General features: G+C 49.3%; 1 protein-coding gene across 1 annotated transcript; it reads left to right on the top strand.

Moving 5' to 3' along the window:
• Positions 1 to 669: 669 nt before the first annotated feature.
• On the top strand, positions 670 to 13,701 carry LOC311144574 (somatostatin receptor type 5-like; the record flags this gene model as incomplete). The annotated part of the gene is made up of 3 exons (XM_084180609.1): positions 670 to 1,422; positions 1,795 to 2,244; positions 13,618 to 13,701. The coding sequence occupies 3 exons, from the start codon at positions 670 to 672 to the stop codon at positions 13,699 to 13,701; spliced, it is 1,287 nt and encodes a 428-aa protein (XP_084036735.1).
• Between the last annotated feature and the right edge of the window lie 209 nt (positions 13,702 to 13,910).

Consider the following 13,910-nt stretch of genomic DNA (forward strand, 5'->3'; position numbering starts at 1 on the left):
GGATCGAACCCACTATCTTGGCGTTACAAGCGCCGTGCTCTACCAGCTGAGCTACAGAGGACCACAAGGGCTGCAAGGACCACAGTCCTTGCATCCATAGCTCTGTCTATGAACTTGAGAGTGGTTACATTTCTCCAGCCTCAGCTATTTACCAAATCAGTGGCGGGGTGACCACTTTGGTTACATTTCTCCAGCCCCATCCCTAAGCTATTTACCAAGTCAGTGGCAGGGTGACTGCTATGTAGTGAAGCGGCATGGGGAATACGTGGAAGAAGTGCATGGATGTACTGTATGCCTGCCTGAGGTAGTCCATGGAAATTTGCTGTTCTTCTGATGAAGTATACAGAGAACAGTGTCAATATGGGCCCCCTGCCCAGAGAATGTCCACGTGCTGTTGTGGGTGCACAAAGTGGAATGGTGAAGCAGTATAGTGGAAAAGGTTAAATAACACACTATTACATAACAAAAACATTGAAACAACACTCAACCCCTCATCCATAAGATGGTTTTCATAGACAAATGTCAGAATGACAAATGATGTTCAATTCTATTCTAATTTATTCTATATTCTTCTTCTATTCTGGTCTATTCAAAATGTCCATTACTTTAGGCTAGAATGTTTATTTTCCATCCTCAATAACTGACAGTTCTGTTTTTATTTTCAGCCTTATGGGCCATTTCCTGATCCATCTCCCTGACCTCCAACCCCACCCCCACCTCCCCACCATGAATCCCCAAGACTGCACCTCCAATCCTGGGGACTTCAACCTCTCCTCCTCCTCCATCGGCTATTCCATGGTCACCAAGTCCTTCATGAACGGGTCCGGAGAGAGCGCTCCCTTCCAGGACAGCAGCACCGTTATCACCGCGGTAATCTCTATGACTGTATTCATGGTGGGACTCCTGGGCAACACGCTGGCCATCTACGTGGTCCTGCGCTATGCCAAGATGAAGACTGTCACCAACATGTACCTCCTGAACTTAGCCCTAGCAGATGAATTGTACATCTTAGGACTTCCCTTCCTGACCACCCAGAACGTGCTCTCCTATTGGCCATTCGGGCAGTTCCTGTGCCGCGTGGTCATGACCGTAGACTCCATCAACCAGTTCACCAGCACCTTCTGCCTGACCGTGATGAGCATTGACCGCTACCTGGCCGTGGTGCACCCCATTCGGAGCGCCAAGTGGCGGCAGCCGAAGGTGGCTAAGATCATCAACGGGCTGGTGTGGGTGGTGTCATTCGTGGTGGTGCTGCCGGTCACCATCTACTCAGATGTGCAGGACCGCTTCAACTCGTGCAACATGAGCTGGCCTGATCCCCAGGAGCTGTGGTCAACAGTCTTCATCCTCTACACAGCCATCTTGGGCTTCTTCGGCCCCCTGCTAATCATCTGCCTCTGCTACCTGCTCATCATCATCAAGGTATAGTTGGTTTGTACTATAACCCACATCCTCTTTAGTCTTATGTTGTTAATTGTTTGATCATTGTTTAAGGCCCATTCCATTTGTGTGAGGCCCCATTCCATTTGTTTGAAGCCTTATTCCATTTGTTTGAGGCCACATTCCATTTCAGTCCCTAGTCCCTTCTTCTCACTGTCCCAAACTGAATTCTAATGGTTCTTAGGTTTGGTTCCATTTCCAAACCCAATGGACCAGTGCCTTAAACCCTGGCCTGGGTCTTTAACCTCTCCAAACCACTCTATAAATCCTCTCAATATAGTGATGTTCAAAGGTATCCATGTCCAAAGATATTCATTCACAAAGTCACTGAGCAAAGCCTCCCATTCATTACAGGTGAAGTCTGCCGGGGCCAAGGCAGGCCTGACCAGGCGGCGCCGCTCCGAACGCAAAGTCACCCGCATGGTGGTCATCATCGTGGTGGTCTTCGTCATCTGCTGGCTGCCCTTCTTCACCACCAACATAGTCAACCTCGTCTTCATCATACCAGAGAACAGCGTCACCGCCGGCGTCTACTTCTTCCTGGTCATCATGACCTACGTCAACTCCTGCGCCAACCCACTCCTCTACGGCTTCCTGTCGGACAACTTCAAGCAGAGCTTCAGGAAGGTCCTGTGTCTCCACAAGGCCAACGGGGTTGGGGTGGGGGACGCAGGAGACATGGGGAGTGGAGGGGGACGTCCCATATCCCCTAGGCTGGAGAGGGTGGAGACGACGCAGCAGCACGACCCGCTCTTCACCCCCCGGATCATGGACTTCAACAATGGACACATGCAGAACAACCAGGTAGGTACATCTATAAGAAATAGAACGACTAGAACGGACATTCGCAATAAAGTGAACGTTCCGTGATGGGTGGACTACTAATTCTATGGGTCAATCTTCTACCCAAGAACTGTGAATGGCTGTGAGGTATCACTTATTTTGGTCAGTCTGCCAAAGATAATCTTGAAGGGTGTCAGTTTCATTTATTGGTAGTCAACCGCAGCATACAATATAAATAGATTCACAGCCAATTTATATGTAATACATCTCAATGACAGTATTTGATAGTTTGATCACCTGCAGAGCATCTTAAGAAGTCAAACCAGCAGTAGAATATATTAATAAGCACTTACTACACAGGGAGTTTACCCTTCTCCTTGGCCCACAAATGCTTTACGGCATAGAGGGTGAGAGGAGCTGAAAAATCACTCTGGAATCCTAATATAATAAACCCTCCTGATCAGCAGCTATGACGCTGAGGGGATCCAGTGTACTGTGTGCTGACAGTTAGTTACACCCACTAGTAGTGTAAATGGGTACCACTGATTTCTCCTCAACGGTTGATGCCTCCAGCGTATTTCATTTTTCTGATGTGGTGTAGTTGATGCGGCTGTGCCAGTGTGTGTGTGTGTTTGTGTGTGTGTGTGTGTGTGTGTGTGTGTGTGTGTGCATATGTACAGTGTGTGTGTTTCTGTATCTGTGTCTGTATGTATATAAGTCCATTGAGTGTGTGTGTGCGCACATGCGCATGTGTGAGTGTGTGTGTTCAGCATTCAATACTATTGTCTCACTATTGTGAGATGGCGCTGCAGAGATGGGTAGCTGCCGTCTTACGGGCTCCTGACCAATTCTGCTATTTTGTGTGTTTTTTTACGCTGATCTTTGGACATAATATTTCCTCCATTTAATATGACCGAAAACAGCTTCTGGACATCAGAACAGCGAGTCGGCAGCTGCGGAGGTACTGCTCAGGCCCTAAGCCCCGGGACTCGAAAGACGAAGAGACAGCGCAAAAGAGGCAAACGAACCCTGAAGAGACTACGTCGACGAGTAAATAAACCGCCTCTTACGCTTCGTTCTATTGGCGAACGTACAATTACTAGAGAACAAACTGGAGGAGCTCAGTTTGGGACTATCCTATCAAGGGGACCTGAAGAACTGTAATATACTGTAATGACCCAGCTGGGTCATAAAGTAAAAGAGAGACGGGCACCAGGTGTACAGGCAGAACACAGGTTTATTCCTGAATGGGCTATTGTTCAGGCCACAACCCACGCCGCTAAACCTCGAACATACACAAATAGAACATGTCAAATCAAGGGTCCCGAACAGAAGAGAGAGAGATGAGACCGTAACCCCTATTTAAGCATTCCAAAACCCCGCGGGATTACCCATCATACCCCCCCAACCTTTCCATCTGTCCTGGCATATTTAACCCCTGCTAGCACCCATGAGAACGATAACACATCCATGAACACAGAACACAATACAGGGTCGTTACAATACATATCCTTGTTCAGTTGTGGCTGAAGAAGGACATTGATAATATACAGTACCAGTCATAAGTTTGGACACACCTACTCATTCCCAAGGTTTTTCTTAATTTTTACTAGAATAATAGTGAAGACATCAACACTATGAAATAACACATATGGAAACATGTAGTAACCAAAAAAGTGTTAAACAAATCAAAATATATTTTAGATTTTAGATTCTTGAAAGTAGCCACCCTTTGCCTTGATGACCGCTTTGCACACTCTTGGCATTCTCTCATCCAGCATAATGAGGAATGCTTTTCCAACAGTCTTGAAGGAGTTCTCACATATGCTGAGCACTTGTTGGGTGCTTTTCCTTCACTATGTGGTCCAACTCCTCCCAAACCTTCTCAATTGGGTTGAGGTCGGGTGATTGTGGAGGCCAGGTCATCTGATGCAGCACTCCATCACTCTCATTGGTAAAATAGCCCCTACACAGCCTGGAGGTGTGTTTTGGGTCATTGTCCTGTTGAAAAACAAATGATAGTCCCACTAACCAGATGGGATGGCGTATCGCTGCAGAATGCTGTGGTAGCCATGCTGGTTAAGTGTGCCTTGAATTCTAAATAAATCACTGACAGTGTCACCAGCAAAGCACCCCCACACCATCACACCTCCTCCTCCATGCTTCACGGTGGGAACCACACATGCGGAGATCATCCGTTCACCTACTCTGCGTCTCACAAAGACACGGCAGTTGGAACCTTTGGTCATCAGACCAAAGGACAGATTTCCACCAGTCTAATGTCCATAGCTCGTGTTTCTTGGCCCAAGCAAGTCTCTTCTTCTTATTGGTGTCCTTTAGTAGTGGTTTCTTTGCAGCAATTCGACCATGAAGGCCTGATTCACGCAGTCTCCTCTGAACAGTTGATGTTGAGATGTGTCTGTTACTTGAACTCTGTGAAGCATTTATTTGGGCTGCAAAATTTCTGAGGCTGGTAACTCTAATGAACTTATCCTCTGCAACAGAGGTAACTCTGGGTCTTCCTTTCCTGTGGCGGTCCTCATTAGAGCAAGTTTCATCATAGTGCTTGATGGTTTTTGCGACTGCACTTGAATAAACTTTCAAAGTTCTTGAAATTTTCCGTATTGACTGACCTTCATGTCTTAAATTAATGATGGACTGTTGTTTTTTCTTTGCTTATTTGAGCTGTTCTTGCCATAATATGGACTTGGTCTTTTACCAAATAGGGCTATCTTCTGTATACCACCCCTACCTTGTCACAACACAACTGATTGGCTCAAATACATTAAGAAGGAAAGAAATTCCACAAATTAACTTTTAACAAGGCTCACCTGTTAATTGAAATGCATTCCAGGTGACTACCTCATGAAGCTGGTTGAGAGATGCCAAGAGTGTGCAAAGCTGTCATGAAGGCAAAGGGTGGCTACTGTCACGATCGTCGGGAACAGAGGAGGACCAAGGCGCAGCGTGGAATGCGAACATATTTATTTATAGATGATCACACGAACAAAACGAAAACGTGACGTCCCTGGTTACATTCACAAACCAACACGGAACAAGAAACCACACCAAATCAATGCCTAACGGCTACTTAAGTATGGCTCCCAATCAGAGACAACGAGCTACAGCCGTCTCTGATTGGGAGCCACCCTGGCCAACATAGAAATACAACAACTAGAACAAACACAAATGAAAACTCACACCCTGGCTCAACATACTAGAGTCCCCAGAGCCAGGGCGTGACAGTACCCCCCCCTAAAGGCGCGGACTCCGACCGCGCCAACCAAATACCACAGGGGAGGGACCGGGTGGGCACTCCGCCTTGGCGGCGGATCCGGCTCCGGGCATGATCCCCACTCCCTCTCTAACCCCCCAAAGTACCCCTGGTCCGGTCTGGCCCTGCTGACCGGAGCTGGACTGCACACTGGTGGAGCGGATTGCTCTAGCTCCGGCGTGAAGCAGCTGACCCGTGCCGAACCAGGCACCGGTGGCACAGGCACGGGCTGTGCCGGACTGACGACGCACACCACTGGCTTGGTGTGGGGAGCAGGAACGGGCCGAGCCGGGCTGACGAAACGCACCCCTGACTTTGTGCGGGGAGCAGGAGCGGGCCGGACCGGGCTGACGAAGCGCACCACTGACTTGGTGCGGGGAGCAGGAACGGGCCGAGCCGGGCTGACGAAGTGCACCATTGGCTTGGTGCGGGGAGCAGGGACGGGCCGGGCCGGGCTGGCGACGTGCACCATTGGCTTGGTGCGGGGAGCAGGGACGGGCCGGGCCGGGCTGGCGACGTGCACCATTGGCTTGGTGCGGGGAGCAGGAACAGGCCGGACCGGGCTGACGACGCGCACCATTGGCTTGTTGCGGGGAGCAGGGACGGGCCGAACCGGGCTGGCGACGCACACCACAGGCTCGGTGCGAGGGACAAGAACAGGCCGGACCGTACTGGGGACACACACCACTGGCCCTACGCGGGGATCAGGAACGGGCCGGACCGGACTGGTAACACACCCCAGTACCTCTCGCCGTGCCTCTACACTTTCCTCCCCTTTTGTGACCAGTGGCCCCCCGTAACCTGGCGGCCTCCTCTACTAACCGCTCCATCGCGGCCCCCTGCTGCCCCGTCGTCCACGGCGTGAGCCCCCCCCCTAAAAAATTTCTGGCCGTCTCTCCTACCCGTAGACCAGGTCTCCATGTCCCTCGCCAGACTTTCGCCCTTCTGCTTCCAAGTCCAGCCCTTCTCTTCCTCACCCGGCTTGACCCAGTCGAGGAGGCGAAGGAGATCTGCTAGAGATCTCCCTGGCGATGGCTCCTGGACACGCTGCTTGGTCCAGTCTTGGTGGTTTCTTCTGTCACGATCGTCGGGAACAGAGGAGGACCAAGGCGCAGCGTGGAATGCGAACATATTTATTTATAGATGATCACACGAACAAAACGAAAACGTGACGTCCCTGGTTACATTCACAAACCAACACGGAACAAGAAACCACACCAAATCAATGCCTAACGGCTACTTAAGTATGGCTCCCAATCAGAGACAACGAGCTACAGCCGTCTCTGATTGGGAGCCACCCTGGCCAACATAGAAATACAACAACTAGAACAAACACAAATGAAAACTCACACCCTGGCTCAACATACTAGTGTCCCCAGAGCCAGGGCATGACAGTTACTTTGAAGAATCTCAAATATAAAATATATTTTGATTTGTTTAACACTTTATTTGGTTACTTACAAGATTCCATATGTGTTATTTCATAGTTCTGATGTCTTCACTATTATTCTACAATGTAGAAAATAGTAAAAATAAAGAAAAACCCTTGAATGAGTAGGTTTGTCCAAACTTTTGACTGGTACTGTACATCTAGCTGGTTTTTGTATGCACCGATCGGCAGCTTTGGGTAAGGTTAAGGGGGGAGGTGTGTGTCTCTTTGTCTCAGCTGGTGCACAATCTCTAATGTTAAGGAAGTCTTGAGGTTTTGCTCGCTTGAGTTAAAATATCTCATGATAAACTGCAGACCGTATTATTTAACAAGAGAGTTTTCATCTATATTTTTCATACATGTCTATTTATCCCCACAAACTGATGCTGGCACTAAGACCGCACTCAACAAGCTGTATAGGGCCATAAGCAAACAAGAAAATGCATATCCAGAGGCTTCGCTCCTAGTGACCAGTGTTTTTAATGTAGGGAAACTGGAATCTGTCTTGCCTCATTTTTACCAGCATGTCAGCTATGCAACTAGAGGTGAAAAAACACAAGATCACAATTACTCCACACACTAAAACGCATACAAAGCTCTCCCTTGCCCTCCATTTGGCAAATCTAACCATAACTCTATCGTCCTGATTCCTGCTTACAAAAACTCAAACAGTAAGTACCAGTGTCGTGCTCAATACGGAAGTGGTCCGATGAAGTGGATGCTAAGCTACAGGACTGTTTCGCTAGCACATAATATCATTGAGGAGTTTACCACATCAGTCACCAGCTTCATTAATAAGTGCATTAACGACGTTGTCCCCAAAGTAACTCTACGTACATATCCCAACCAGAAGCCATGGATTACAGGCAACATCTGAACTGAGCTAAATGCTAGATCTGCCGCTTTCAAGGAGTTGGACACTAATCCGGAGACTTGTAAAAAATCCTGCTACGACCTACGACGAGCCATCAAACAGTCAAATCTTCCATACAGGACTAAGATCGAATCCTACTACGCTGGCTCTGATGCTTGTCGGATGGCAGGACTTGCAAATTATCACAGATGACAAAGGGAAACCCAGCCGCAAGCTGCCCAGTGACGTGAGCCTACCAGACAAGCTAAATTCCTTCTATGCTCACTTCGAGGCAAGCAACACTGATCCATGCATGAGAGCACCAGCTGTTCCAAACGACTGTGTGATCTCTGTCACGCCCTGGCTCTAGGGACTCTTTTATGTTGAGCCAGGGTGTGTAGAGTCTATGTGTTTATGTTCTGTGTGGGAGTTCTAGTTGTGGTATTTCTATGTTGGCCAGAGTGGCTCCCAATCAGAGGCAACGAGTGTCAGCTGTTGCTGGTTGTCTCTGATTGGGAGCCATATTTAAACAGTCTGTTTCCCTTAGTGTTTGTGGGATCTTGTTTCCGTTTGGTTTGTTTCTGTGTTAACCGTAGGACTGCACGTTTCGTTTATTGTTTTGTTGATATATTATCACTAACGATAATAAAGTTAAGTATGTTCGCAACTAACGCTGCGCATTGGTCTACTCTCTACAACGATCGTGACAGAAGATCCCACCAAAACTGGACCAAGCAGCGTGTCCAGGAGCCATCGCCAGGGGAATCGCTAGCAGATCTCCGTGGCAACCTTGACTGGGTCAAGCCTAGTGAAGAGCAGAGAGGGTGGACTTGGGAACAGTGGAGGAAGAGTCTCGACTGGGTCAAGCCAAATGAAGAGCAGAATGGCTGGAGTTGGAAGCAGAAGAGCGAGAGTTGGGCGAGAACTATAGAGGCCTGGCCCACGGGGAGGAGAGACCCCCAGAATTTTTTTAGGGGGGGGCTCACGCCGTGGACGACGGGGCAGCAGGAGGCCGCGATGGAGCGGTCCAGCGGGTGTGCAGAGGAGGCCGCCAGGTTAAGGGGGCCACTGGTCACAGAGGAGAGGGAAAGTGTGGAGGCACGGCGAGAGGTACTGGGGTGTGTTACCAGTCCGGTCCGGCCCGTTCCTGATCCCTGCATAGGGCCAGTGGTGTGTGTCCCCAGTATGGTCCGGCCTGTTCCTGCTCCCCGCACCAAGTCAGTGGTGCGCGTCGCCAGCCCGGCCCGGTCCATTCCTGCTCTCCGCACCAAGTCAGTGGTGCGCTTCGTCAGCCCGGCTCGGTCTGTTCCTTCTCCCCACACCAAGCCAGTGGTGTGCATCGTCAGTCCGGCACGGCCCGTGCCTGCTCCACCGGTGCCTGGTCCGGTACCGGTCAGCTGCTCCACGTCGGAGCTAGAGCAATCCGCTCCACCAGTGTTCAGTCCAGCTCCGGCCAGCAGGGCCAGACCGGACCAGGGGTACTGTGGGGGGTTAGAGAGGGAGTGGGGATCATGCCCAGAGCCGGATCCGCCGCCAAGGCGGAGTGCCCACCCGGTCCCTCCCCTGTGGTGTTCTGTTGGCGCGGTCGGAGTCTGCGCCTTTGGGGGGGGGGGGGTACTGTCACGCCCTGGCTCTAGGGACTCTTTTATGTTGAGCCAGGTTGTGTAGAGTCTATGTGTTTATGTTCTGTGTGGGAGTTCTAGTTGTGGTATTTCTATGTTGGCCAGAGTGGCTCCCAATCAGAGGCAACGAGTGTCAGCTGTTGCTGGTTGTCTCTGATTGGGAGCCATATTTAAACAGTCTGTTTCCCTTAGTGTTTGTGGGATCTTGTTTCCGTTTGGTTTGTTTCTGTGTTAACCGTAGGACTGCACGTTTCGTTTATTGTTTTGTTGATATATTATCACTAACGATAATAAAGTTAAGTATGTTCGCAACTAACGCTGCGCATTGGTCTACTCTCTACGACGATCGTGACAATCTCACTCTCCATAGCAGATGTGAGTAAGCACGTTAACATTCACAAGTCTGCGGGGCCAGACATATTACCAGGATGCATACTTAGAGCATACACTGACCAGCTGGCAAGTGTCTTAACTGACATTTTCAACCTCTCCCTGACCCAGTCTGTAATACCTACATGTTTCAAGCAGACCATCATAGTCCCTGTGCCCAAGAACACCAAGGTAACCTGTCTAAATGACTATCACCCCCTAGAACTCACATCTGTAGCCATGAAATGCTTTAAAAGGCTGGTCATGGCTAACACCATCATCCCAGACACCCTGGACCCACTCCAATTCGCATACTGCCCCAACAGCTCACAGATGACGCAATCTCTATGACACTCCACACTGTCCTCTCCCACCTGGACAAGAGGAACACCTATGTGAGAATGCTGTTTATTGCCTACCCTCACCCCAGGTGGTGAGGGTAGGCAACAGCAAATCCGCCACGCTGATCCTTAACACGGGTGCCCAAAGGGGCCCCTCAGGGGTGCATGCTTAGTCTCCTCCTGTACTTCCTGTTCACCCACGACTGCGTGGCCACGCAAAACTCCAACACCATCATTCAGTTTGCTGACGACACAACGATGGTTTGCCTGATAACCAACAACGATGAGACAGCGTATAGGGAGGAGTTCAGTGACCTGGCAGTGTTGTTCCAGGACAACAACCTCTCCCTATATGTTAGCAAGACAAAGGAGCTGATCGTGGACTACAGGAAATGGAGAGCCGAGCACGCCCCCATCCACATCGACGGGGCTGTTGCAGAGTGGGTCGAGAGCTTCAAGTTCCTTGGTGTCCACATCACTAAGGAATTATCATGGTCCACACACACCAACACAGTCGTGAAGAAGGCCTGACAACTCTTCTTCCCCCTCAGGAGGTTGAAAAGATTTGGCCATGGGCCCTCAGATCCTCACAAAGTTCTACAGCTGCAGCATTGAGAGCATCTTAACTGGCTGCATCACCACTTGGTATGGCAACTGCTTGGCATCCGACCGCAAGGCGCTACAGAGGGTAGTCCGTACAGAGCTCCCTGCCATCCAGGACCTCTATACCAGGCGGTGTCAGATGAAGGCCTTAAAAATTGTCAAAGACTCCAGCCACCCAAGTCATAGACTGTTCTCTCTGCTACCACATGGCAAGCGGTACTGATGCACCAAGTCTGGTACCAAAATGACCCTTAACAGCTTCTACCCCCAAGCCATAAGACTACTAAATAGTTAGTCCGGGTAGCTATTGGTTAACTATTTAACTATCTGCATTGACCCTTTTTGCACTAACTCTCTTGACTCATCACATACGCTGCTGCTACTGTTTATTATCTATCCTGTTGCCTAGTCACTTTCTCCCTACATATATGTACATATCTACTTCAATTACCTCGTACCCCTGTACATCAACTTGGTACTGGTACCCCGTGTATATAGCCAAGTTATCGTTACTCATTGTGTATTTATTCCCTAATTTTCTATTATTTGTATTTTTTTCTCTCTGCATTGTTGGGAAGGGGCCGTAAGCAATCATTTCACTGTTAGTCTAAAGCTGTTGTTTACGATGCATGTGACAAATACATTTTCACTTAATTTGATTCCCTCCAAGCTCAACACCAAGCTCAGAGCCCTGGGTCTGGACACCACCCTCTGCAACTGGATCCTGGAATTCCTGACGGGCAGACCACAGGCTGTCAGGATTGACAAGGACATCTCCTCCACACTGACTCTTAACACAGGGGCCCCCCAGGGGGTTGTCCTCAGCCCTCTGCTGTAGGCCTGATAACCAACAACGGTGAATCAGCCTATAGGGAGGAGGTAAGTAAACTGGCATTGTGGTGCCAGGACAACAACCTTTCTTCAACATCAGCAAAACAAAGGAGTTGATTGTTGACTTCAGGAAGCAGAGGGGGGAACATGTCTGATCCACATCAGTGGACTACAGTAGAGTCAGCAGTTTTATGTTCCTCGGTGTCCACATCACCGGCGACATGACATGGACCAACAACACCACCACAACAGCGTCTCTACTTCCTAAGGCGGCTGAATAAATTCCAAATAGTACTGCTGCACCATCAAGAGCGCCCTGACCGGTTGCATCGTGGCCTGGTACGGGAATTGCTCCGTCCACGACCGCAAGGCCCTCCAGCTGTTGGTGAAGACGGCCCAGTGCATCATTGGGACCATACTCCCCCCCATCCAGGACATCTACTTGAAACGTTGCCTGAGGGCGGCCCGCAGCATCATCAAGGACCCCACACACCCCAGCCACGAGATGTTCTGTCCCTCACCGTCGGGCAGATGATATTGAAGCATGAGATCTGATAGAAACTGTCTTTGAGCCTGTTGCTATCTACAAGCCATCAGACTGCAAAACACTTGAACTGGTCTGACCACCTTCACTGACTCTCCGCACCTTAGCACATATGCACTCACTTCCTCACTCACACAGACATACACTAATCCACACACACACTCACACGTTATGTTACGGTAGTCCATCTTATCCGATGATGAGTTCCACTTCTGAGTTAACAGTGAATTATTTGGTGACTGTAGAGTCCAATCCGAGATCCACAAACTTTATTGCAGGTGGGGAATGTGCAGTCTGTGTTGGCGGGGGCAGGCATGGTTGTATGTCTCAGTCTGTGTTGGCGGGGGCAGGCATGGTTGTATGTCTCAGTCTGTGTTGGTAAGGGCAGCATGGTTGTATGTGTCCTGAGCTGTTTTTGCTGTCTCTTTGTGCTCCTCTCACCTCTGTACACCACTCTGGCAGAGCTGCTGCCAGGTGGAACGGTCAGCACAGCAGGAGCTTCCTCTAGGTCTGTGGGTTTGATGTTGCGCTTCTTCAGCGACGTTTTCAGCTGGTCCTTGTAGCGCTTCATCTGCCCCCCTACAGACCGCCGGCCAAGATGTAATTGGCCAAACAGGATCTTCAGAGGCAAGCGCTCCTGAGACATTACTTGAAACGTTGCCTGAGGGAGGCCGCGGCATCATCAAGGATCCCACACACCCCAGCCACGAGCTGTTCAGTCCCTCACCGTCGGGCAGATGGTATCGGAGCATGAGATCTGATAGCAACAGGCTCAGAGACAGTTTCTATGTACAAGCCATCAGTCTGCAGAACACTTGAACTGGTCTGACCACCTCCACTGACTCTCCGCGCCTTAGCACACATGCACTCACTTATACACACACACACAAACACACACACACACACACACACACACACACACACACACACACACATTTATGCTACACACACATCACAACTGCTGCTTCCAGACTCTTATTATCATTGCTAAATACTGCACAATTTAAACACTTGCACCCCAATCGCTCCTTCCCCAAAACACAATAAATTGTGCCTTCCTGTATTATACTTATGCTAAAATGTTTATTCTATTCTACTGAACCATTTACTTTATGTTCATATTCTTATATTTTACTATGTCTTATTGTTGTTGCATTGTCCAGAAGGAACCTGCAAGTTAGCATTTCATTGGACGATGCATACCATGTGTATCCTGTACATAAGACTAATAAAACTTGAAACTTGAAACTTGTTTGTGCGTGTGTGAATAGATTTTTGGTAATCTCCATGGAGTGTCGGTGAAGGCCATCAGACTTGTCTCCCTCTGAGAGCTGTGTCTGTGTCTAATACCCACTGTTAGTGTGAATGTGTTTCTTTGTTGCCATAGTGTGAGAATACAGAACTATAGGGGGGGGGGGGGGGGGGGGGGGGTCTGTATATCATAAGCTTTGTCCAACCAATCAGTTCATGATAATGTGTGCTGGGCGTTGTTTGCAAGCATAAAATGTATCTCTTGCTGTCTTTGCAGTGTGTTCAAATTGAGACTTCTGGCAACATCAAGACGGAGTTTATGCCCTCAGAGAGCCCAGTGATTGATCAGTCTTCGCTATGATGAGGCCTGATTGGTCAGTCTACGCTATAATGAGCCCTGATTGGTCAGTCTACGCTTTGATAAGCCCTGATTGGTCCGTCTACGCTTTGATGTGCCCTGATTGGTGAGTCTACGCTTTGATAAGCCCCGTTTGGTTAGTCTATGCTATGATGAGCCAAGATGCCTCCCTCTCCATCCAGACAAACAAGACATCATCTGGAGCCCTCCCA

Source organism: Coregonus lavaretus (assembly GCF_964263955.1).
Source record: "Coregonus lavaretus genome assembly, chromosome: 2".
NCBI classification, from domain to species: domain Eukaryota; kingdom Metazoa; phylum Chordata; class Actinopteri; order Salmoniformes; family Salmonidae; genus Coregonus; species Coregonus lavaretus.